Source organism: Quercus robur, chromosome 2, assembly GCF_932294415.1.
Source record: "Quercus robur chromosome 2, dhQueRobu3.1, whole genome shotgun sequence".
Lineage (NCBI taxonomy): Eukaryota > Viridiplantae > Streptophyta > Magnoliopsida > Fagales > Fagaceae > Quercus > Quercus robur.
In genome coordinates, this window is record NC_065535.1 from 95,891,033 (window position 1) to 95,916,940 (window position 25,908).

The 25,908-nt window shown below is 38.5% G+C and overlaps 2 protein-coding genes across 2 annotated transcripts; one reads left to right on the forward strand and one right to left on the reverse strand.

The window, feature by feature from the left end:
- The first annotated feature begins 417 nt into the window (after positions 1-417).
- LOC126705982 (uncharacterized) lies at positions 418-1,137 on the forward strand. The gene has a single exon (XM_050405224.1). It carries the CDS (start codon positions 418-420, stop codon positions 1,135-1,137), a length of 720 nt encoding a protein of 239 aa, XP_050261181.1.
- A 9,038-nt stretch (positions 1,138-10,175) lies between these two features.
- Positions 10,176-13,358, reverse strand: LOC126705991 (uncharacterized). The gene is made up of 4 exons (XM_050405234.1): positions 12,543-13,358; positions 11,917-12,458; positions 11,728-11,835; positions 10,176-11,676 (listed from the first exon to the last, which is right to left on the reverse strand). The coding sequence occupies exons 1-4, from the start codon at positions 13,356-13,358 to the stop codon at positions 10,176-10,178; spliced, it is 2,967 nt and encodes a 988-aa protein (XP_050261191.1).
- Positions 13,359-25,908: the final 12,550 nt, after the last annotated feature.

The window sequence follows — 25,908 nt, forward strand, 5'->3', positions numbered from 1 at the left end:
TAATTAATAATTTTTAATTAATAAAATAATAATATAACAAATTATAGTTTATAAAAGACAAATAAATTAATAAAATAATTAAACAACAATAATTAATAATTTTATTAATATTTCAAACGAACTTATAGTTTATTATAAGTAACCTTTGTTCATTTATTTTCTTTTCATTTTTTTTTCCTCTTGAGGTTTTTGGATGTACAAAATGCAAATTTGTTTTGGTTTTAAGAACATTTTTTTTTTTTAAAGCACAATCTTCATACCAGCCAAATTTTGAATTTCGGCCGGTATTTACCGAAACGTCCCAAAACACTCGAAATAAACTGAAATAACCTGAAATTTTTTCAAAGTAAAATAGGAATACCCTGGATAAAATTCCTGGAGTCGCCACTGGCTGCCACCAGTATTCCTTTCGATAATATGGGTGTACACTATCGTGACTTCATCGACTTGGTTTGGTACCTCATCTTCAGGCAACATGTGGGCCAAGACGTACTTGAACTCATTATAACTATTGCATGGTGCATGTGGTACAACCGGAACAGAGCACAGCATGGCTCCCCACGGCAGTCATCAAATGAAATCCTACACAAAGCTCGCACTGTAATGGAGGATTTCCAGGTGACCCACTTCGCATGTCCTCATTCCACGGATCCATCAGACACTCGCTGGGTTCCTCCTTCAAATCCGCGGTTCAAGGTGAACACCGATGCAGCCATCTTCAAGAATCTCGGCACTGTGGGCATCGGTACTGCGATTCGAGACCAAGCAGGAACGGTCATCGCAGCTCTTAGTCAGCATCTGCACTTGCCGTTGGGTCCCTTGGAGGCTGAATCAAAGGCGATGGACGTGGCGGTTTCGTTTGCATGGGATGTTGGCGTACAAGAAGTTGTCGTTGAAACTGATTCCCACGTGATTTTCACTGCTCTGTCGGGCTCCACCATTCCACCAGCTACAGTGATTGATGTCCTTGAGAGCATCCAGCAAAAGTTGCATGAGTTTAGACGCGTCAAAGTCCAACATGTGAGGCGGCAAGGAAACAAATCCGCACATGCCTTGGCACAACATGCAAAGGGTATCCATGGTTTTGTAACTTGGTTGGAGGAAAGTCCACCAATAATTGAATCTTTAATACTCTAAGATGCTATGTACTTATCCTCTACGTAATAAAAGTTTTTAGTCTTCTTATCAAAAAAATAATAATAATAATAATGCATTTTCATGGATTTCTAGGCATAAAAATGCATTTTGAAAAAAATATTAAGGTGCTTGGTTGGACAATTGAGAATTTAAAATTTTCATTTGGTCTAGAATGCGTTTTTCAAATTCTCATTTCTAGAGCAAAAGTTTTAAAAATTCCAACCTTTCATTTTCATTCTACTCCTCATTTTTTTTGCTAGGAAAATATTATAGGTACTACATAATATTTATAAATTGATATGATAATGAATTTGATTGGTGAACTTCAACTACCTCATAAATGAATATTTCAAATTTTTAATTATCTCTTTGTGATTGATGATACGTCAGTTTCTAAACTCAATATAGTAAAACTTATGATACTTGTAGCAGTACTTTGCTTGCTAAAGTAAATGGAGCTCTCATGGCATCTTATTGGCATAAAAAATAATATTTTAATATCACCATTAGTCATACTAACATTTTCCATTTATCACTTAATGGTGTGGGCCATTTTGACACAATACCAAAAGGTTAAAAAGACTAAACTGATATATAGTGTAAATGTTAGAAACCAAAATGCTTTCCTTCCCCTTTCCTTCTCCTACAGGTAATATATATGTTTAAAAATCTTTGATTTCTCCTTAAGCTAAGGTATTCTTTATTGAGCATTTATATAGAGAGAAACTAAGCTATTTTTTTTCTTTTCTTTTTAATTTGATAATTATAATGAAAAGTTTTAAAAACTAGATGTTAGAAATATTAAAAATTGCAAATTAATTGAACTTCAAAACTCTTGACATTGAAGCAAAGGCCTTGTTTGGTTTTTTTTTTTTTTTTTTTTCACTCAATTTCCGTCACTCGTCACTCATCACTCCTCACTCATCACTTATATCACTCTAAAATACCATGTTTGTTTGGCACCATCACTTAATATTTTTCACACTATTTATGGGTCCCATACTTGTCACCGGTGCAGCTTTTTCTTTTCTTTTCTTTTTTTTCTTCAGTATCCAAACTCACCGAACCTAATGAAAAAAAAAAAAAAAGAACCAGAACAGATCGAACAGCCAACCTAGGAGAAAAAAAAAAAGAAGAAGAAGAAAAAAAAAAAACCAAACAGCCAACCCAGAGAAGAAAGGAAAAAAAAAAAGTCAAAGGTCAAAAGGTGCGGCTGAGTACTGTTTGTGAGTCCCCTATGTGTGTTTAATTACAATATTGTCATTGAGTTATGAGTTATGGAAACTGAAAACAGCCAAAATGTGTTTTCAGTTTCCATAACTCATAACTCAAAAATCAGAGAATTGAGTGATGAAAATAGAGTTATGGACTTCCCAAACAACTTTTTTACTATAGGTCCCACCATTTTTGAGTTATAAGTTATGGAAACTGAGATATAAGTTATGAAAATTGCTAAACCAAACACCCCCTAAGCTATTCTTATGAGAGCATTAATATGGTAGGGATTGAGTATTAAATGTCTTATTCCTTATTTGAGTTGTCTTGCTCTCTAACAACATTCATTCCCACGAGTGTAATTTATTAGGCCCTTGATCCCTAGGTAACTATGATTAGTCAATAATTGCAAGGCCCTTTTGAGGGGGGAGAAAATGAAAATGGGAGTAAGGAATGGACTATTGAGTTTAGCGAGAAAGAAATGGGGTTTATATATAGAGACTAGAGTTATTTGGTTCAAGACAATGTTGGGCATGCAGCACACTACTCAGTTTTTAATTTGTCATTATTTAATAGTGTTGCTGATAGGACTAAGACAATGTTACTGCTCATAGGAAGTGTCTTCAATGCAGATAAAATTATTGATAAAAAATGAAAGCATGATCAACTCTCTAGCTGCTGACTGCTCTGCCTGTTTTCATTCTTCTTAACAAGACAAAAACAATGTTGGATCAAAACACCCTCTAAATTCTCTCGCTTTCTCCATGCAGATACTTCGCTGAGTTTACTTTATAATTAACTTAATCTTTTTTGTATAATTTTGTACGGCAATTATAAGAGATACGTGAAAAGTGAAATTTTAAATTAAGCAGTCATGAAGCTGACCAACCGCGATTTCTTTTAGGAACACACCCTTTAATACATACTTTGTCACAACCTCCTTAGATGTTAAATAAATAAATAATAATAATAATAATAATAAAAACAGTTGAACCACTTCCACGCATTTTACTTCTCATTTTTGCTAAAGCAAATGGGAGCCATGTGACAATTTACTTAGCATAAAAATAATATTTTAATCACTATTAGTCAATATTAATCTTTTCCATCCATCATGGTAGAGACCTTTTTGATATAGTATCAAAAGATTAGGAATTAAACTAATGCATTTGACATGTTATATTGACACATAATATAAACGTTAGAGACTAAAATAGTAATTTAACTCCCAAAAAAAAAAAAAAAACATTTCTTTCTTTCTTTTTTCTCCAATTACCCACAAACTCCATTATATTTATATATTAAAAAATATATATTTTCTTCTTCCTTACGCCAAGATATTCTTTATTAAGAATTCATATATTGAGAGAAGCTAAACTACTACTATTATTATTATTTACAATTTGATAATTACAGTAAGGAGAGAAAATTTGAACTTTAGACCAGTTAAGCTATAATTTTCTTGACATCAAAGCTAAACTATTATTATGAGAGCATGTCTTTTTGGGGGATAAAATATTGTTATGAGAGCATTAATATGGGATTGAGCATTTAATGTCTCATTGCTTATTTGAGTTGTCTTGCTCTCTAACGACATCGCTCACACCGTCAGACGAGTGTAGTTTATTAGGCCCTTGATCTCATGATGTCTATGATTCATTTTTTAGAAGAATGATGTCTATGATTGGTGCTACTAATCATTTTTCGAGAGGCAAATGGTTATGCTGATATTTAGGCCGTCATGGAATGAGTCCTATGTGGAAATTAGTAGTGGTTTAAACAAGCTGTGACCTATGCAGTGAAGCTGCCCTACCTTTTTTGTTGGATATTTCGTAGGGAGAAAAATTAGCCTATCTCTCAAAAAAACAAACAAAAAGTAAAATAGCCTCTTCGGCCCACTTTGCATAATCACGCACTGGATTCCTTTTTTTCACTTGTTATATTAAGCAAGTTGGAGTGCCTTTGAAACCTAGGTCTCTCTTTCAAGCACAGGAGAGAGAGTGAGTGCCCAGAATAGAATTTGAGCGGAGCAAGGGTAGTTTTTTTTTTTTTTTTTTTTTTTTGAGAATCTAGAGCAAGGGTAGTTGGTTGGTTACAGACACAGTCTTATATATTATTCTTTTTGGCCCTCTCATAATTTAGAACACATACATATTTTATTACAAGTTAACAACTCCACACGGTCTCTCTCTTTATTTTCCTTATGTGGACAGTTGACATTACATACAGTTAAGACTCAAGACAAAACCTGTTAATATTCACAAGCATATTCAAATGACACGTACGGTATATACCCAATAAAACTGATTCAATTAGACAGAGAGAATTACAATATTCCAAATTTCCAACACAATACAATACAGAAAGAAAAAGCTGCAAAACCTCACAGTACATCCTCACGATACCCTATTACACACATTCTTCAACTTAGAATTTTAAGTGTGTGTAAGAATGTATGCAATTGAGCCGTAGAATAAACACTACCCATTTTAATAAAAGTTGTGTTAACGGCAATCATAAAGTGTTCGTTAACAATAATTTTTTTTTCTTCTAATCTTTTATCTTTTTCTGCAACTTTATGTCATTTATTTTTAGTGTAAGGGTTTCGTTAGAGAGGGAGGCAGAACGTCAAGTAGTGGGAAAGGGAGAGAAAGAGCAAAGAAGTGGTTGGAGGCTCTCCGAGCAAGAATGAGAGATGGAAGAAAGACAAGGAAAGGAGAAAGAAAAAAATAATAAGAAGAAAAGAAAGCGGGCCCCAAGAAATAAAAAAATAATATAACTTTTACAATTGGTGAATAGTGCGGTCTCAAATTTGAGATTGCACTGTTCATCAATGCAAAAAATTATGGCATTTACAATGCTTGATGGAAGTGATTTTTTAGAGTTTGGGGTGTCAAATGCCAAACATTTGGCATTTGACACCCTTGATTGGAATGCTCTTAGAGTTTACAAGTTGACGTGCCAAAAAATATAAGGAAAAAATGCAAAACTGACCCTCTAACTTTCACCTTTTTTTCATTTCAGTCCTCTAACTTTTAGTTTTATCAATTCAGTCATCTAACTTTCAATTTTTGTCAATGTAGGGCTCCATTACATTTCTGTTAGTAACTGCCATTAGACCCACTGAAATGACGCTATTTTGCTTTTTTTTTTCTTTTTTTTTTTTAAAATTTGTAATTAGAAGATGATAGTGATCAAGGAATCAGTTAGTTGAACAGCACGAATTACGGTGATGTTGAGGGCCTGAAAGATAAGAAATAGAAGGTCAGAAGAGACCGGGGTTGGCCGGTCAAAACTCCTCCGATGATGAAGTTAGTAACTCTCCTCTTAATGGAAAAATATTGTTTGTAAAGAAGAAATACTCTGCCTTTTTTTGTCGGAGACTCATCTCTTTTTATAGGTTTAGGGAGCGGTTATCTGTTGGATAACCTCCCCCAATTTTACGGAGTCCGGAGCGTACAATTTGATAACCGTTATAACGGTTATCTTTGTCGAAATTGCCTTGCCCTCGTCCTAAGTGCTTCCTGGACGAGGGATAGTACACCAGTTAGTACATGTCGTCCAGAGGTCTCTCTGGACGACAGTAATGTGGCTTGTGTAAAACTCTCATGGATGACGTTTATGGACGAGTAAGGAGTTGGCTTTTTTTAGACACCATCAGTTGCCCCCTCGTCCATATGTGTCATCTTAAGGATAATTTGGGGGATTTTCAAAAATGTGTACTGTATGCCACGTGTCAAAATCTGACTGATGAACTGATGCACTTGGTTCAATTTTCGAGATCTATGCCACGTGGCGTACTTTGGTTGGCTGCGTCGTTTCGCATCCCAAAGTTTTCAGCTTATAAATAGTTGAATTCCTCCAGTGCCCTTCACATTGCTGAGATTTCCCTCCCTGAGCATCCTCGTCTTAGATCCTCGTCTAGAAGCATCATCTCGTCCTTAGTTCCCTCGTCTAGATTTCAGGTATTTCTTTACTCCTCGTTCTCAGATTTTAAGTTTTCTACAATGTCTGAGACCGTTCTTTCCTCGTCTAGCAATAGTTTAGGCAAAGCCATAGACGAGTATCATGACCAAAGTAGTTTTAGTGGCTCTAGTGATAACAGTAATAGTACTAGCAGTGAAGGGAACACCAAGGACGAGTATGTGTCCGGCGTCCCTGGGGTACCCTTAGAAGTTCTCCAAGGACTCAAGACGAGGAGTGAGTCTGGATCCCAGGCAGGCACAAGTGCCCCCTCGTCCACAGTTCAGGACGAGGTTGAGGTAGTGTATAGCTGTGCCATAGGAGTAGAGTCCAAGACGGACGATAGGAAGTTAGTTTTGCTTAAGAAGTGGTACCAAATCCCAGACGACCTTAATCCTAGGTTAGCAGTTCGTGGGGAGTGGTGTTGTCAACCTCGTTTTGGGATAGGTATTTACGAAGCCTATCTTTTAGGTGGACTTAGGTTACCTTTAAATGCTTTTGCCAGAGAGTTACTCGCTAGGTTAGGTATAGGTGTTTGTCAGCTTAACCCCAATGCGTGGAGGTTAGTAGTCTCCATGCAAGTTTTATGGAGGGAGGTCTTTGAGGGGAACCGTCCTCTGACTGTGGACGAGTTCCTCTACTGTTACAAGCCTTCTGAGATCAATCAGTCCCTTGGCTTTTATCAATTCACAGCCAGAGGGAAAGATTATAGATTGATTAAGTCCGTAGTTTCCTCAGATAGGAACTGGAAGACGGAGTTCTTCTTCGTCTCAGGTTTCTGGGCTGGACACCCACACGAGGTTTCTCAAGACCCGTTTCCTCCCTACACAGGAGAGTTAGGGAACCTTCGTCCTGAAGGTATGCTTGTGTTTGTCATTTTACTGTATTGTATTTATCTTTGTAGACGGCTAAAGATTTTTTTTTTTTTTTTTTTTTGGTGCTGGACGACCTCATCTGGACAGGTTTCATATAGAAAGAATCCAAAAGGTTCGTCTATACACGGATAGGGCTTTCCATTCTTTGGTAACCCTCCATCGTCTTGCCACTTGGGGTTTAGGTCCCAACCCGTCCAGTGAAGCCCTTGCACACGAGCTCACCATTCGTAGACGTAAGTCAGCATAATTGTTTCCCTTTTTTCTTCCTCTTTTTTTTTACTTGTTATTTTTAACACCCCTTCTTTTTTTAGGAATAGCTACAATGAAGGAAAATAAGGGTAAAGAAGTTGTGAACGAGGCTGCTGCCACTGGGCAGGACGCACCTCAGTCTCACCCATCCGTAGGTGAGAAAAGAAAAAACTTATCACTGGGAGTTGACCTGGGCAATCTTCCCAGCAGGCGCAGGGAGAAAAAGGTCAAACATAGGTCGTCCAAGCCCAAAGACGTTCAACCGGCGCCTACTGTTCATGAGCCTGAAGACGTCCAAATCCTAGATTCTGAGCCCAAAGATTCACCCATGCAAATCCCGTCCATAGTCAAGACGCCGTCCACGTCTCAGCCTTCTCCCCAAGCACCTCAATACCTCATTGGGAACGAGGATTTGGCTTGGGAAAGATTTAAGATGGCTGTGACTGATAAGGACGTGTCTGCCTGTTACAACATGTCTTTGAAGGACTTCGAGCATTCTGGGGTTCATGATCTTTTCAAGGAATGTATGTTATATATTTTTTATTTATTTATATATATATATTTTTTCTTCCTCTTTGATAAGCTTCCTAACCAAACCATTATTCAGGCCATGTCCAAGTTCATTGCTGCGTTCAGGCAAGCAACTGATCTTGACAAGACGAGGATCTTGTTAGAGAGGAGAATCAAGGAAGTAAAGGACGAGAGCAAGCGTTGGGCTGAGGCAGCTGCTAAAGCCAACGAAGGGGCAAAGGAGCTGCGAAATCAAATTCAAGAGATGAAGACTGATGTTGTGGAGAAGGAAACTCGTCTTGATCACTTGCAAAAGAAGAATGACGAGCTGAGTGATCTTCTCAAGAAGGCCAAGGAAGACGCAGTTGCAGAGTTCAAGGCGTCCAAGCAGTTCACTGATCTGCTGGATACTAACTATGCGGCTGGGTTTGAGGACTTCAGGATGGACGCCGTCGAGAACTTCCCCAACATTGACTTCAGCTCTATTAAGCTCAATCTCAGTGGTGCTCCTACCAGCTCCCTCCTCCAGACGAGCTCAGAAGACGTTAATGTGGAGGATGATGCTACAACCCAGCCACTTCAGGACGAGCAGAACAAAGATGCCCTACCAGCCTGATGCCTCTTTATAATTTTAAGACTTGATGTAACTTTTTATTTATCTCGTCCTTAGTTTATGGACGAGTTATCATGTAACTTAAGGGTGTTTGGACGTTGGTCGTCCTCCCTTTAAACACTTGTGTTTTTCTGTTTTTGTTATATCAAGGACGAAAGTTATGCTTGCTTTATAATTTCTTCTCGTCTATGAAGATCTTATGAAATGCTTGTAACTTTATACTCGTCTTGGAGAAATCCCAGATGTCAACATCACCCGTCTTGAGACTTCGCCTCTTTTTTGATATTTTTTTCTAGACTTTGCATTCGTCCTTGAGCTTAATTGCTCTGGAACGTTCTTGGTTAATTAACCAGAACATCGTCCTTGCATGTATTCGTCCATGTGTGGACGTGTAAATCTCACGTTTCAGTTGAGCTTTGTGGACGTATTATTGTTCGTCCGTGTTGTGGACGTACTATCTTTCATCCCGTCTACTTCAGAGACGGATGTTCTGTGGACGTACCATTTTAGGGAAAATTTTCTCGTCTACACTTGGGCATGCATACATTTCCCTTGTTTGTCGAAGTTAAATCCCCACGTCCGGAGATTTTACTCATCTTGGGCTTTTCAGCCTTGTGGTGAGTTAATTGGAATGAAAATAACTTGGAGACTTAGAAATTTGCACAATACCTTGTACATAACATAAACATTGTTTTTAGGTAAGGCATATACATATATTTATGCATTTTTTATTAAGTACAAGCTCCATAAGTTCGTCCATAAACACAACATAAATAGTAAAGCCTTAACTTCGTCCACAACACACTAAATATAAATAGCGAAATAGTAGTTAATAGCACAACATTAAATATTAGAATAAGTCTTCAGGCAAGGTCCAGCCTCGTCTGTGGCCATACTTCCGTCTAGGCTGACTTTTACTGATAGTACCTCCTCAAGTGCTCCACGTTCCAAGGGTGCTCCAGTTTCCTCCCGTCCAGGGCCTCCAAGTAGTAGGATCCTTGCCTTTTACAGTTGATAACTCTGTAGGGTCCTTCCCAATTCGGGCCCAATTTCCCATGTGCTGGGTTCTTGGTTGCCAAAGAGACCTTTCTTAGGACGAGATCTCCTATGTTGAAACGCCTAGGCTTCACCATTGCGTCATATTGCCTAGCCATGAGGTTCTTGTACTTTGCTGTTCTGTATTCTGCGTCTGCCCTTACCTCGTCTACCAGATCAAGGTTCAAACGGAGCTGCTCCTCATTGTCCTTATCTTTATACATCACCACCCTGTGATTGGCCATATGTACTTCCGCCGGTATGACTGCTTCGCTTCCATAAGTTAGCTTGAAAGGAGTTTCCCCCGTAGGGGTTCTCACCGTCGTCCTGTAGGCCCCTAGAACACCAGGTAACTCCTCTGGCCATACCCCCTTTGCCCCCTCAAGCCGGGTCTTGATGATTTTCAACAAGGATCGGTTTGCCACTTCAGCTTGACCATTTGCTTGGGGATGAGCGGGTGAGGAATAGTGATTTTGTATTCCAAAGTGTGCGCAGAAGTCCCTAAAGAGTGCATTGTCAAACTGTCGTTCGTTATCAGATACCAATACCTTGGGCACTCCGAATCTGCATACAATATTCTACCACACGAAATGCTTAACATTTTGTTGTGTGATCGTCGCCAGCGGTTCAGCTTCCACCCATTTTGTGAAGTAATCAATGCCCACAACCAGAAATTTCATCTGCCTTATGCCCTGAGGAAAAGGACCCAAAATGTCTAGTCCCCATTGTGCAAAGGGCCACGGTGCCATCATCGGGGTGAGGTACTCTGATGGTTGTCTGGGGACGTTGCTAAATCGTTGACATTGGTCGCAGACCTTGACATATGCTTTGGCATCAGCTTGCATATTTGGCCAATAATACCCTGCACGGACGACCTTGGAGACAAGGGACCTGGCTCCGGAGTGATTGCCACATGCTCCTTCATGAACTTCCCTCAGTACGTAGTTTGCTTCGTCTGGAGCCAAGCACCTAAGATAAGGTTGAGAAAAGCCCCTCTTGTATAACACTTCGTTCAAAAGTAGATATCTAGCCGATCTCACCCTCAGCTTCCTTGCTTCATCTTTTTCTTCTGGTAGCTGTCCGTCTTTCAGGTATGATATAATCGGGGTCATCCAGTTTCCTCTATTTTCCACCTGTTGTACTTCTGGAATATCTATGCTTGGCATGTACTGAATTTGGTCATATTCGTCCATAAATTCACTTGCCGAGGCTTCTTTCGCTATAGTATCAGCTTCCATGTTTTCCTCCCTTGGGATTTGGACGAATTCAGCTTTTTCAAATTTCTTCATTAGGCGCATCACTCGACTAAGGTATTTCCTCATCCGTTCCTCTTTTGCTTCATACATTCCATTTACTTGCCCCATGACCAACTGAGAATCACCCAGGACGAGTATAGACTTGGCTTCCACAGACTTAGCCAATTCTAGCCCTTTGAGAAGGGCTTCATATTCGACTTCATTGTTAGTCGCTTGGTACTGTAGACGAACCTTGTGCCTCAATTTGTCTCCTTCTGGGGACTGTAAAACCACACCAATCCCACCTACATACTTTGTGGATGATCCATCCACATAGACGACCCATCTATCATTGTCTTCTGTCTCTTCATGACTTGGGGTAAATTCTGCAATGAAATCTGCTAATGCTTGAGCTTTTATAGCATGCCTTGGTTGATATCTGATGTCAAATTCGCTGAGCTCGATGGCCCACTGAACCAATCGTCCAGCTGCCTCCAGTCTGTTCATCGCCTTCTTAAGTGGATGATCCGTCATGACATTAATGACATGTGCCTGGAAATAGTGCCTTAGCTTCCTGGAAGCAGTGATCAATGCGAAGGCTAACTTCTCCATCTGTGGATATCGTCCTTCCGCTCCCCTCAATGCCTTACTCGTATAGTACACGGGTCTTTGCACTTTACCTTCTTCCCTTATCAGTGCTGAACTTACGGCATACGGGGTTACCGCCAAATACAAGTATAATTCCTCTCCCACTACTGACGGACTCAACAATGGAGACTTGGTCAAGTATGCCTTCAGATCCTCAAAAGTTTTCTGACACTCGTCGATCCATTCGAATGCTTTTCTAAGAACTTTAAAAAATGGCAAACATTTGTCAGTGGCTTTAGAGACAAACCTGTTTAATGCAGCGACTCGTCCAGTAAGAGATTGGATCTCCTTTGTATTCTGCGGAGGCTTCATGTCTAGTATTGCTTTAATTTTATCAGGATTCGCTTCAATCCCCCTATGAGAGACCATAAAGCCAAGGAATTTCCCTGATGGTACTCCAAAAGCACATTTACTAGGATTCAGCTTCATGTGATACTGTCTCAGCGTGTCAAATGTCTCCTGCAGGTCGTCCAGATGCCTTCCTTCGTCCTGGCTCTTTACCAGCATGTCGTCCACATAGACTTCCACATTCCGCCCAATCTGCTGTCGAAACATGTGGTTGACCAATCTCTGATATGTGGCTCCTGCATTCTTTAAGCCGAACGGCATCACCTTATAACAGAACAAGCCTTGACTTGTGACAAAGGATGTTTTCTCCTGATCCGCCTCATCCATCCTTATTTGATTGTATCCTGAAAAAGCATCCATGAAACTAAGCAACTTGTGGCCCGCAGTTGAATCCACCAATTGATCAATGCGTGGTAGCGGATAACTATCCTTTGGGCAAGCCTTGTTCAAGTCGGTAAAATCCACGCACATTCTCCACTTACCATTTGCCTTCTTGACCATTACAACATTTGCCAACCAATCTGGGTAGTACACTTCCCAGATAAACCTCGCCCCCATCAGTTTTTGAACTTCGTCTTTGATAGCATCATTTTTCTCAGGGGCAAACACCCTCTTCTTTTGCCGCACTGGCTTGGAGGAAGGGCATACATTTAGACGGTAGGTAATGACACTAGGGTCTATACCCGGCATGTCCTCATGACTCCATGCGAACACATCAATATTTTTCTTCAAAAAGTGGACGAGGCCCTCCTTAATCTTCTCTTCTAGATCTGCCCCAACCCTGGTACACTTCTCAGGATTCTCTTCGTCCAGGGAAATGTCTTCTAATGCTTCGGTAGGCTCAGCTACCATCCTCCTTTCCTCAATATTCATGGTTTGAATTTGCTCGTCCATGGCCAGCATGGCCAAGTAACATTCTCTTGCTGCCAGTTGATCCCCTTGCACCTGCCCTACTCCGTGTTCTGTTGGAAACTTAACTGATAAGTGGTAAGTGGAGGTAACGGCCTTCCAACTATTCAAAGTTGGTCGTCCAATTATGGCGTTATAGGAGGACGAACAGTCTACCACAAGGAAGTTCACATCCTTGGTGACTTGTCGTGGATATGCCCCCACTACCACTGACAAGGAAATGGTACCCACGGGTTGTACCTTCATGCCACCAAAACCTACTAGGGGGGAGTTCACTGGACGGAGCCGGTCTCGTCCTAGCCTCATTTGTTGAAAAGCTGGATAATACAAAATGTCCGCCGAGCTTCCGTTGTCTACAAGCACCCTTCTAGTTGTGTAGTCAGCAATCATTAAGGTGATGACGAGAGCATCATCATGCGGGTGATAAATTCTCTCAGCGTCTTCGTCCGTGAAAGTGATCGCTGCTTTGTCCGTGGTCCTTGCTCTTGGTGATCGTCCAGAAAGCTGGACACTCTGCACTACCTTCAAATATGCTTTCTTGGACTTGGATGACTGGCCCGTCGAACTTCCCCCTATAATGACTCTTATTTCTCCGAGTGGCGGCCGTGATGATTCTTCCATTTTTCCTTTCATTTTTTCGTCCCTGTTATCTCGTCCAAGGAAATTCTTCAACTTCCCTTGCCTTATGAGATTTTCGATTTGCTGCTATAAATCGAAACACTCATCTGTATCGTGACCATGATCCCTATGGAAGCGACAATACTTGTTCCGATTGCGTTTATTGGGATCTCCCCTCATTTTCTCCGGCCACTTCAAGGAAGGATCATCCTTGATCTGTATTAGGACTTGCTCAAGTGGGACGTTCAAAGAGGTATACTGTTGATTCCGTGCTGAAGAGCCCGACTTCTTAATGTCTCGGTCTTTCCAATCTTCTGTGCATCCCTTCTTTGGACGAGGGCCCTGCTCTAAGTGGCGACTGGGATTTGCGTCTACTCTCTCAGACCTCTTCCTCTTCTTAGCAATGATTGCGTCTTCCGCATTCATAAAATTTTGTGCCGAATGGACAAGTTCTGCCATAGACTGGGGCTCTTTTTCATAGAGTTTATGAATGAACAGATCCGAATTCACCCCATTATGGAAAGCTGCCAACAAGAGCTTGTCATCTGCTTCGTCCACACTCAGGGCCTCTCTGTTGAAATGGGTGATGAACGACCGTAAACTCTCGTTCTCTCCCTGCTCTATGGTCAATAGGCTGGACGAGGAACGCTTATGTCTTTGTCCTCCTATGAAGTTGTTAACAAACAATTTGCTCAACTCTTCAAAAGAACTCACCGAATTCGGGGGTATTTTACTGAACCAAACCCATGCTGGGCCCTTGAGGGTAGTAGGGAATGCTCTGCACATTATTTCGTCAGGAACCCCTTGAAGATGCATGGTGGTCTTGAAGGTAGCAATGTGATCGAACGGGTCTCGTGTTCCGTCGTACGAATCCAGAGAAGGCATCTTAAACTTCGATGGTAGAGGATGACCGTTGATAGAAGCCGTAAAGGGGGAATCAGTTCGGTGGACCAGGTCTTCTCTAGGATTTTTCGTTCTCATATTTTCTTTCATTTCCTCCATGACTCTTCTCATCTGGTCCATCTCTTCCTTCAAATGTGGCACCGCTCGTGAAGTGGTACCTCTTAACTGACTTCCAATCTCAGTGTTCTCTCTATCATCATGACTCTGCATTTGTCCTCCACCCTCACGTTCTTCACGCGTCTGCCTCCTTAGATTAATCTCCATTCTTAATTCTTGGTTTTGGCGAGTCAACTCCGCCACTGCGGCCGCCATGGATTGTACGTTTTGAACAGATGAATTCTGCATGACCGGTGCAGATTGGCGGTCGCGGTGAGGGTTACTGGAAGCATCTCTGCTTCCCTGACGGCCTGGGCTGGTAGCCCTCGATCTAGTCTGTACCATCAACTTTTTGTCAAAGAGAAGTATAATTGACTTTCCCACAGACGGCGCCAAACTGATAGTGATCAAGGAATCAGTTAGTTGAACAGCACGGATCACGATGATGTTGAGGGCCAGAAAGATAAGAAATAGAAGGTCAGAGGAGACCGGGGTTGGCCGGTCAAAACTCCTCCGATGATGAAGTTAGTAACTCTCCTCTTAATGGAAAAATATTGTTTGTAAAGAAGAAATACTCTGCCTTTTTTGGTCGGAGACTCATCTCTTTTTATAGGTTTAGGGAGCGGTTATCCGTTGGATAACCTCCCCCAATTTTACGAAGTCCGGAGCGTACAATTTGATAACCGTTATAGCGGTTATCTTTGTCGAAACTGCCTTGCCCTCGTCCTAAGTGCTTCCTGGACGAGGGATAGTACACCAGTTAGTACGTGTCGTCCAGAGGTCTCTCTGGACGACAGTAATGTGGCTTGTGTAAAACTCTCATGGACGACGTTTATGGACGAGTAAGGAGTTGGCTTTTTTTAGACACCATCAGAAGAAAATAAGAAAAATATGGGAAAAAAAATGCACACATTAAGGGGAACGGTGAATCTGAAGCACTTGATGTTTATGCTAGCAGTTAAATCTAAAGCACTTGAGGCCAACGGTGAATCTGAAGCACTTGAAATTTGATGGAATTAAGACCAAGAGCCATTAAAGTTTATATTATATAAGGTTAGGTTGATCTGAATTGTGATCTGATCTAATCAAAGAGTGCAGTTAAGGCAAAACAAAGGAAAGCAAACATGGGTTCAAGCATCAGAGATTGTAGCCAAGTTGAATCTAGCTGCCCACCCAGAAGGTGGGTTTTACTCTAAAACTTTCAGAGATAACTCTATTGTTCTCTCCAAGTCTCAGCTTCCCCCTCAATGTAAGTTACAATAGAAGAACCTATATTTATATGTGATGATGATGATGATGATGAATAATGTTGTTTTCTATATAAATTTTGTGTTCTTATAATGATTTCAGACAAGGTGGAATGCACAGTGAGTTTGTGCATTTACTTTTTGCTACCGTTTGGGAATGTGTCTAGCCTCCACCGTATACCATGTGCAGAAACATGGCATTTTTCTGTTTTTGTTTTTGATTCAATCAAGTTTTGCTCTGCCTTGATTGAATTGGTGATGGATTTTAGTCAAGTTTTACTCTGCCTTTACTTTTCTGTTTTTTTTTTTTTTTTTTTTTTTTTTACCAGTGAGTCTAACGGCAGCCACTAACAAAAATGTAACGGAGCCCTACATTGACAAAAATTGAAAGTTAAAGGACTGAATTGAAAAAAATGAGAGTCAAAGGACTGAAATGAAAAAAAAGTGAAAATTAGAGGGTCAGTTTTGCTTTTTTGCCAAAATATAATTAGTAAATTTTTAACAATATAATAATTGAATATCTAAATTACTTTATAGTGATTTATGAAAAATTACTTTGTAAAAATTATGTAGGATTAAAATCCAATTTTAAGAATGTTTTGATAAAAATTTTATGAATTTTTTTTTCAAAAATATCAAAAGATTAGGAATTAAACTAACGCATTTGACATGTTATATTGACACATAATATAAATGTTTGAGACTAAAATGGTAATTTAACCCCCAAAAAAAAAATATATATATATATATATATATATATCTTTCTTTCTTTCTCCTCTAGTTACCCACAAAATCCATTATATTTATATATAAATAAATATATTTTCTTCCTCCTTACGCCAAGATATTTTTTTATTAAGAATTCATATATTGAAAGAAGCTAAACTTTATTATTATTATTTTTATTGTTATTTGATAGTTACAATAAGTAGAGAAAATTTGAACCTTAGACCAGTTAAGCTATAATTTTTTTGACATCAAAGCTAAACTATTATTATGAGAGCATGTCTTTTTGGGGGATAAAATATTGTTATGAGAGCATTAATATGGGATTGAGCATTTAATGTCTCATTGCTTATTTGAGTTGTCTTGCTCTCTAACGACATCGCTCACACCGCCAGACGAGTGTAATTTATTAGGCCCTTGATCTCATGATGTCTATGATTTATTTTTGTGAAGAATGATGTCGATGATTGGTGCTACTAAACATTTTTCGAGAGGCAAATGGTTATGCTGATATTTAGGCCGTCATGGAGTGAGTCCTATGTGGAAATTAGTAGTGGTTTAAACAAGCTGTGACCTATGCAGTGAAGCTGCCGTACCTTTTTTGCTGGATATTTCGTAGGGAGAAAAATTAGCCTGTCTCTCAAAAAAACAAAAAGTAAAAATAGCCTCTTCGGCCCACTTTGCACAATCCCTGAATTAGCTCCCCTTAGGCCCAATAACCCTAACCGTTTTAAGCATTTTTATGCCTCTGTGAGCCCAGAATAGAATTTGAGCAGAGCAGGGGTAGTTGGTTGGTTGTAGACATAGCCTTACAGATTATTCTTTTGGGCCCTCTCATAATTTAGAACACACACATATTTTATTACAAGTTTACAACTCCACACAGTCTCTCTCTTTATTTTCCTGATGTGCACAATCGACAGTACATACAGTTAAGACTCAAGGCAAAACCTGTCAATATTCACAAGCATCTTCAAATGACACGTACGGTATATATCCAATAAAACTGATTCAATTAGACAGAGAGTTGCAATATTCCAAATTTCCCACACAACACAACACAACACAGAAAGAAAAAGCTGCAAAACCTCACAGTACATCCTCACAATACCCTATTACACACATTTTTCAACTTAGAATTTTATGTGTGTATAAGAATATATGCAATAAAATGTGTAGAATAAATACTGTTCATTTTAATAAGAGTTGTGTTAACGGACACTTAGGTCGTTAATAGCAACTTTTAACCCTTTTTTTTTTATTTATTTATAATTTTGTCTTTTTCTGTAATTTTATGTTATTTTTTTAGTGTGGGCCCAACTTTGTAGAAAGAAAAAAAAGATTAAAATTATCAAAAAGATTAGTTTTATGTGTTTTTCTTTTATTTATTTAATTTTTTTATTAAATATGACGCAATTTAGTACAACGGCAATACCTACGCTGTTGACCTTTTAATAAACCAACAAAAACCAAACACCTACTTCGTGCATGGACGTACTTACTGTTCTTCCACAGGTAGATATGCTGGTAATAATAACTAGCAAGCCATGGCGGGACTTACGGCTAGGCAAGTTGGATAACTTGGATCTATAGTGATTTGGGTATTAATGTTGGGAACACCAACACAGTGGCGATGACACGTGCAGCTCAGGGTGTTCCTATATAATAATTAAAAAAAATTTATATTTGCTATGTGTTAGGAACTCTCTCCATCAAAAAATTAGGAACACCTTCAAATTAAAAAAAAAAAAAAAATTATTTGTTCTACTTTCAACCAAAAAAAAAACCCCAAAAATTTGAATTAAAATCTTAAAAAAAAAAATTGTAATAGAGTCAAGCCCACGGCAAGCCCAACAGATGAACAAACCCACGGATTCTCACCAAAAAAAAAAAAAAAAAAAAAAAAAACAACAATACAAAGCAAATCACCAAATCAGATCCGAAACTTTGGTCCTTATCATCCGCAGCAGCCTCTAGTCGATGACCGGCGATCAGATTTCTCCAAATCAGTGCACACTGGCACTAAGACTCTTTCTCCCTTTCTCCTACTCGAACTGTTGTGTTTTCTTTTCTTTTGCTGAGATTTCTTTGGGTTGATGTAGTCTTTTTCTGTTTGGCAAAGCCGTTTGTAGCTAGTGTACCAGTCAAATCTCTTTCTTTTCACTTCAAAAAAGATCTTTTTCTTTTAATTTGATTTATTATATTTAGTTTTTACTTGGTTGATATACATCACACGTGTATTATAGTACCACTGTACCACCACTGCCACAGTAGCCTGTAGCTTTAAGAACTTTAGGCTTCATCAAGTCTCTTTTTTAATGTTTTATACTAGTTACTTTTTTTTGAATTATCTATTTACTTTTTTATTTAGTTATTTCAGTAATGATCTTAATAAATTAACTAATTTTTATAATAAGTAAATCAACTGTGATATTGTTGTTCAAAAAAAAAAAATACTATAATATTGCTACGTACTTATATATTTGTTTTTTATTATGTTTGCTTAAAATTTAATATTTCTTATTTGTTTTATGAAAACTATAATATGAAAAATACTTTTAGACTTGGATTTAAATATGGCTGCGTGCTATGCAAGTCGATTAGTTTAACTAATGGTCTTAAAATATATAATAAATCACACTTTTTTAGACTTGGACTTAAGTTATACGGTCTATATATTTTTATGCTGCACAATTTATTAACTTTTCTTATTTTTGTTAAGTAATAGTGTGATATTCCAAATATCAAACAACCATAGTAATTAGTTGAACTAATTAATTTTGTTTGTTTGGGATATTAATTAACCAATAATTAATTGGAAACAACAACTAATAAATAATAATTAATAATTTAATTAACCAATACATTATAAAAGACAAACAAATTAAATTATGTTAGGCTAAACAATAATTAATAATTTTATAATTAATAAAACAATAATATAACAAATTATAGTTTATAAAAGATAAACAAATTAATGAAACAACTAAACAACAATACATTTGGGAAAAATTCCTGGAGTCGCCACGAAGAAAAATTATGCTTCTTAAAGAACACCTTGAAAAAAATTTCTAAAGTCACCACTGTAGCACACCTAGATAACAGCAAAATTATTTCCCTTAATTATTATTATTTTTAATTGGAAAGTTAGACAAGCACCCATAACATGATCCACACCACACATTCATTCATGTGAAACAAGTATGAACTGACACTTGAGCCAGACCTCATTGGCATATCAGAACCATCAAATTCAGTATTCTTAAGTCCTTAATTGGGTCAGAATACTAAACAATTTCAGATCAAAACATTTATAATAAAATAATAATAATTAAAAAAAAGGAAAATATTTTGATCTGAAATGCAAAACTTTAAGAACTTCAAAAATTGAAATTGACATCAAGCAAGCAGCAGAATATGCAAAGCAATCAGATTTGTAACCAATTTTATAGTAATTGCTAGCTAACAAGGCTAACAAAAAGAGGACATAATTAGTCAGATTCAATAAAAGTCTAGTGCTTTCAGATCCAAAAACAAAACTTTTCTTTTCCCAAACAGTTTTCTGGCCAACCAAACACTTCTCTACCACACAAAAAAAAAAAATTCCAAAAAAAAAAAAAAAAAAAAAAAAAAAAAACCATAACAGGTTACATACACAAAATCGAGACAGACCACAGCCATGGCTTCACAGAAACACGTTTCACTCGGACCGATCTCAGATCTGAACACCAAAAAAACAAAATCGATAATAAAATTGAAACTTAAAAAGAATTGAACTGAAAAGTAACGCGTTTGATTCAAAAGCAAAACATTTTCGGAAAATCGAATACTTTCTATGGAATTATTTTCTGTAAAAACAAACAAATCTTTCCAACTTTTAGTTAACCATTCAAATTAGCAAATAAGATCCAATTTCGCATCTACTAACTCCACGCACATAACGACCGAAAAGAAATTCATAGTTTCAAATCAAAATCGCATAAATTCATAGTTACAAAAAGTAAATCAACCCAAAAAAAAAAAAATACACACCGAATAAGCAAACATAAGAGACAGATACTATAATGTGAAACCCGACGATACTGGAATTCCAAGTTGACTCGGTGGAAATCGGTATTACCGAGTTTTTGAGGGCAGAGATTCATAAGGTTGTGGGGCCCGTAACTTGGACTTTCCAAAACTTTTGGGAACCTCGTTAAAGAGACAGATACTAACGTACAAAATGAACTCACCCTTTTGTCGTCTCTACGATGTCATGCTACTTTGTCTTTTTTTTTTTTATGCTGAATGATGTCATGCTACTTTGCCCCGAAGATGGAAACACGTTGTAGTATTACTGTTTTCATATAATTATTCTTCTTTAAAATATTGACAACTTTAACGGTATTGGCTTTGACTATTGGGTTTTCAAGTTACAATTACCAAATAACCGATTATAAAAGTTATTAAAATATTTATTTATGGGTAGTTGAAACTTACTGTTTATTATCGCATTATTTTGTAAAGATTCCCTGGTAAAAGTTGTAGTGTATTTAGGATTTTTCGAAAATATTATAATTTCATTTTAAAATGAGTCATGTCATTAATATATAAATTACTGCAATTAGGATCAGATAAAATAAAACGTGTCCTAGTTTAATATTCAGACGTGGAATATGGGATAATGAATTGGCCAATCAGATCAGTTCATAGAATAGTGAAATTACACATATGCCCAATTCCAATTACTCATTCAGAGAGAGAATTCCAAGAATTCCAACACAATACAGGGGAAAAAAGGAAATTGCAAAACCTCACACACACCCTTTAAAATATATAAGAGAAGTATATTATTAACAAAATCTCAATAATATTTTTACAACACTTTCATGATAAATTTTAAATAATAAATTGTTATAAGTTGTCATTAATGGATAAAAAATTAGTTTCGGTAATACGTTTTATAATTTATTGTGAAAATATTTTAAAAATATTATGACTTACCACTTCCCATCAAATAAGGTAATAAACCATCCTTAAAAAAAAATACTAATAAACAAACAAATAAACAGCGCCAAATATGGGAACTCGACTTAGAAACTTCTATTAATTGTTACTTAAATACAAAAGGCATAGTGGCAGCTAGTGAAGTGGGATCATAGCTATTTTGCCGCTGATGGTGCCGCCATCATCATCACCGGCGACATCGAAACGGACTTCCCCAGCGAATTGGCCGCCCATTGTATCATCGACAATGGCATGAACTTCGTTAGCAATTTGGCCGCTGATGGTTTCGCCCCCATTATCACCATCACCACGGACAAAGTTGGCACGCCCAGTAGTTTGGACACGGCGACCACCTCTGCGATTACGTTTCCACTCTTCTAAATACAAAAATAGAAAAACAACGAGGACCAGTACATATAACGCTTTCCCAGCAACTTCAAGATGCAATAGCATTTTTTCTTCCCTGTTACCAAGTAAAAAAGAAATTGTATTAATTATTCAAAGCAAAACAAAAAGATTAACCATAGCTCTATTGTTCTGTTTATTACCCGCTATAAGGAGGAGAGGAGTATGAAAGCTTGGACATAGATAGTCTCATTCCAATTTGTTGATGAATTTAGAAGACGGGGCTTAGCGTAGAAGCTAATTAAGCTGCACAATCTATCAGAGCGAGAGCGAGAGGGAGAGAGGTATCTCAGAATTTAATTATAGCGAAATTTATAGCAGTCTTAAATGGAGGATTGTGTCCCATCAAAAGAAACACTGAGGATCCTTTTCAGTTGCGCGCGGTCGGCGGACTCAGCACAACTAAAATTTATGGAGAAAGTAAAAAAGTCATTCAAGCCGACTATTTTTTTTGAGAAACCACCCAAAGCCGACTTGATTCATCGATCCCAGCCTTTCATTTAAGCACCTCGTGATTTACGAAAAGAAAAAAAAAATTCATCCAAGCCGTTCGTTTACTTCAACGGATTAGAAAAATGGGTTGGCCTTGTGTGGAAGTGTCCAGTCACGTCTTGGTGGGGACCCTAGTGGGGAGGAAGTGTCCAGTCATATCTTGGTGGGGACCAAGTTCAAATTGTCCGTCCATGCTAGTCGTCCACAGTAGTCGTCCACAGTCACCACATCCATAACTTGAAAACATCCATAACTTGACCATATCCAAGTAGGCCGAAAGAGATAACAAGCAATGACATCGCATTTAGGAACAATACACGTCCCTTTACAATAAGATCATCTACTTCTAGGATAGTCGTCCATAGCACAAAGACATGGACGACCAAGGCATGGACGACTAGATAACATTTTGTGAATCCTACAAGAACTTCTCATAAAATTCTTTATGATCTGACCATGATGTGCTACTCTTAAAACGTGGAGAAAATTTCCCATAATCCGCTCTACGTACCCTATTTATCCACTTTCTCCATTAACTACTCACATCCCCCATAATGGTGGTGGATCCGAACAAATAGATCCACTTCAACTCCCAATAACAAGTCTCATTCACCAGAGGTAACTTTTTCATCATTCACTATTTCTCATCCTTGTGTTCTAAAGAGAAAACTGACTTAACCGTCGGAGGGTCCTTGGTCAGGTTGCATCAGTCACCCTTGATAGTTCTTTCTTTCTTTTCAGGACCTACAGCCATCACCATAGCCCAAAGCATTCCAACCAACTGATTTTCGTGCATCATCAGTTGGCGCCGTCTGTGGAAACGTAAAAAAGTTTATAAGTGTTAACTTCTTTGCTTTCCAAGACAAAAATGTTGCATGGTTCAAACTAGGTTGATAGCCACCAACCCAGGACATCAGGAGTGGAAACGCCTCCAGTCACCCAAACCATACACTAGCACCCCCGATGACTGTCCAACAACAGTTGCAGTCCATGGCAGCTGCAATGGCAAAATTGATGCAACAGAACTAGGAGTTAACTAAAGAAGTTAATAGACAGCGTCAGCATTGACATGGTGAAGAACGAGGAAAAAATTCAGAAAATGAAGGGGCTAAGAACAATGCTGAAGGAGATTAGTCCAAAGGTACCATTACTCGTAGGGTACCACATTTGGGGATGGAGATGGATCAAATGAAAAGAGTCATGGAAGAAATGAAAGATTCCATGAAGAGAGCAAATCATGTGGATGACCTCGTCCAAATGACTAATTCCCCCTTCATTGCATCCATCATGAGTCACCCTTTGCCTTCCTAGTTCAAAATGCCTACCTTAGACTCATATGATGGGAAGCATGGTCCTTGTGATCACATTGCCACGTTCAAGACAACCATGCATCTTCAAGGTAAACTGGATGAAACCATGTGTAGAGAATTTCCTACCACATTAAAAGGCCCGGCCATGGTATAGTTTGGTAAGTTACCACTAAACACCATAACCTCGTTTCAAGAGTTAAGCAAGTTGTTTGTTAACAACTTTGTTGGAGGTTAGAGGCAAAAGTGTTCCTCGTCTAGTTTGCTTAGCATAGAGCAAGGAAAGAACGAGAACCTACATTCTTTTATTAGCTGATTTAACAGAGAAGCCTTATTGGTGGATGACATGGATGACAAGATCCTCTTGGCAGCTTTCTACAATGGAGTTAGTTTAGATTTGTTCATCCATAAGCTATATGATCAGGAGCCACAGACGATGGCTGAGTTGATAAATTTAGCCCAAAGTTTCATGAATGCAGAAGATACGATTATTGCTAAGAAAAAGAAAAAAAGTGAATGACTAGAAAATTGTTATATACACCATCCAAAACAAGGTCCTCATCCAAAGAAAGCCAAAGTAGAAGAGAAAAGAAATCGCGACTGCAAGAAAGCAGGGGCATCCTCGGGAAGATACTCCAACTACTCTCCCTTGAATACTTCACTTGACTAAGTGCTGATGCAGGTCAAAGACGATCCATCCTTGAAATGGCTTGAGAGGATGAAAGGAGATCCTAGCAAGCGGAACAAAAGCAAGTACTGTCGTTTTCACCGTAACCGTGGACATGATACGAACAAATGCTATGACTTGAAGCAGCAGATTGAGGCTCTCGTTAAGTAAGGAAAGTTAAAAAAAAATTTAAAAAAAAAAAAAAACTTGGGGGAGACCACAAGGATGAGAGACAGCCAATGAAGTGTAAAGCAAAAGAACTAGCATGCCAACCGCTTGGAGAAATAAGGATCATTATAGGACGCACATCAACAAGAAGCTCATCCAAAGCCAAGAAGACCTACTTGCGAGAAGTCTAGAATGTTCAAATATCTAGACGACCACCAAGGATGATCAAAGAAGTTGAACCGGCCATTATTTTCACAGACGAAAATGCAAGACAACTACACCATTCTCATGATGATGCAATTGTTATTACCTTGACAATCGCAAATTATACAACTAGAAGGGTGTTAATAGACAATGGGAGTTCAACAGACATCCTCTACTATGCAGCCTTCCAGCAAATGAGGATTAACAAGGAATTACTTCGACCAGTGAGTGTGCCATTGATCGGGTTTGGAGGAATGAAAGTTCTGCCAATAGGCACCATCTCCTTGACAGTCGTGGTTAGTTCTTACCCACGGCAAATCAATAAGGAAGTGGTTAGTTCTTACCCATGGCAAATCAATAAGGAAGTGAATTTCCTCATTGTAGAGTGTTCATCCTTGTACAATGCCATCATTGGATGACCAACTTTGAATAGTTGGAAGACTGTAATGTCCACCCACCACTTATCTGTCAAGTTCCCAACGGAGTATGGCATTAGAGAAGTACAAGGAGACCAATTGATTACTAGAGAGTGCTACTTAGCAATGTTGGTCATGGACGAGCAGATATAGACAATGAACATTGAAGAGAGAAGAACATTGGCTAAGCCGATTGAGGTATTGGAAGATGTACCCTTGGACAAGTCCAACCCAGAGAGGTTCATTAGGATCGGGACGAGTATGATGGAGAAGACGAAGTAGGATCTCGTTGGGTTCCTCAAAAAGAGCATGGATGTTTTTGCTTGTAGTTATGAAGACATGTTTGGGATTGATCCAAGTGTGATTACTCATCGTTTAAACGTGTCCCTATCTTACAAGTCCGTCCGTTAGAAGGAGTGTTTGACCCAGAATGAGATAATGCCATCAAAGAAGAAGTTCTCAAGTTAGTCACCGCAGAGTTCATTTGCAAAGTTTACTACCCTGATTGGCTAGCTAATGTAGTGATGGTCAAAAAGGAAAATGGAGAATGTGTGGATTTCACAATTTAAATAAGGCATGCCCCAAGGATAGCTATCCTCTTCCACGCATTGATCAGTTGCTGGACTCAACAGCTAGACACTAGCTACTAAGTTTCATGAGTGCATTCTCAGGATACAACTAAATCAAGATGGACGAGGCAGACTAGGAGAAAACGTCCTTCATCATAAGTCAAGGTTTGTTTTGTTACAAAGTGATACTGTTTGGTTTGAAAAATGCGGGAGCTACCTACCAGAGACTAGTCAATCATATGTTTCGTTTGCAAATCAGGTGAAATGTTGAAGTTTATGTAGACATCATACTGGTCAAGAGCGCAAGGGAGACGCAGCATCTGGACAATCTTCAAGAAACTTTTGATACACTTAGGCAATATAAGAT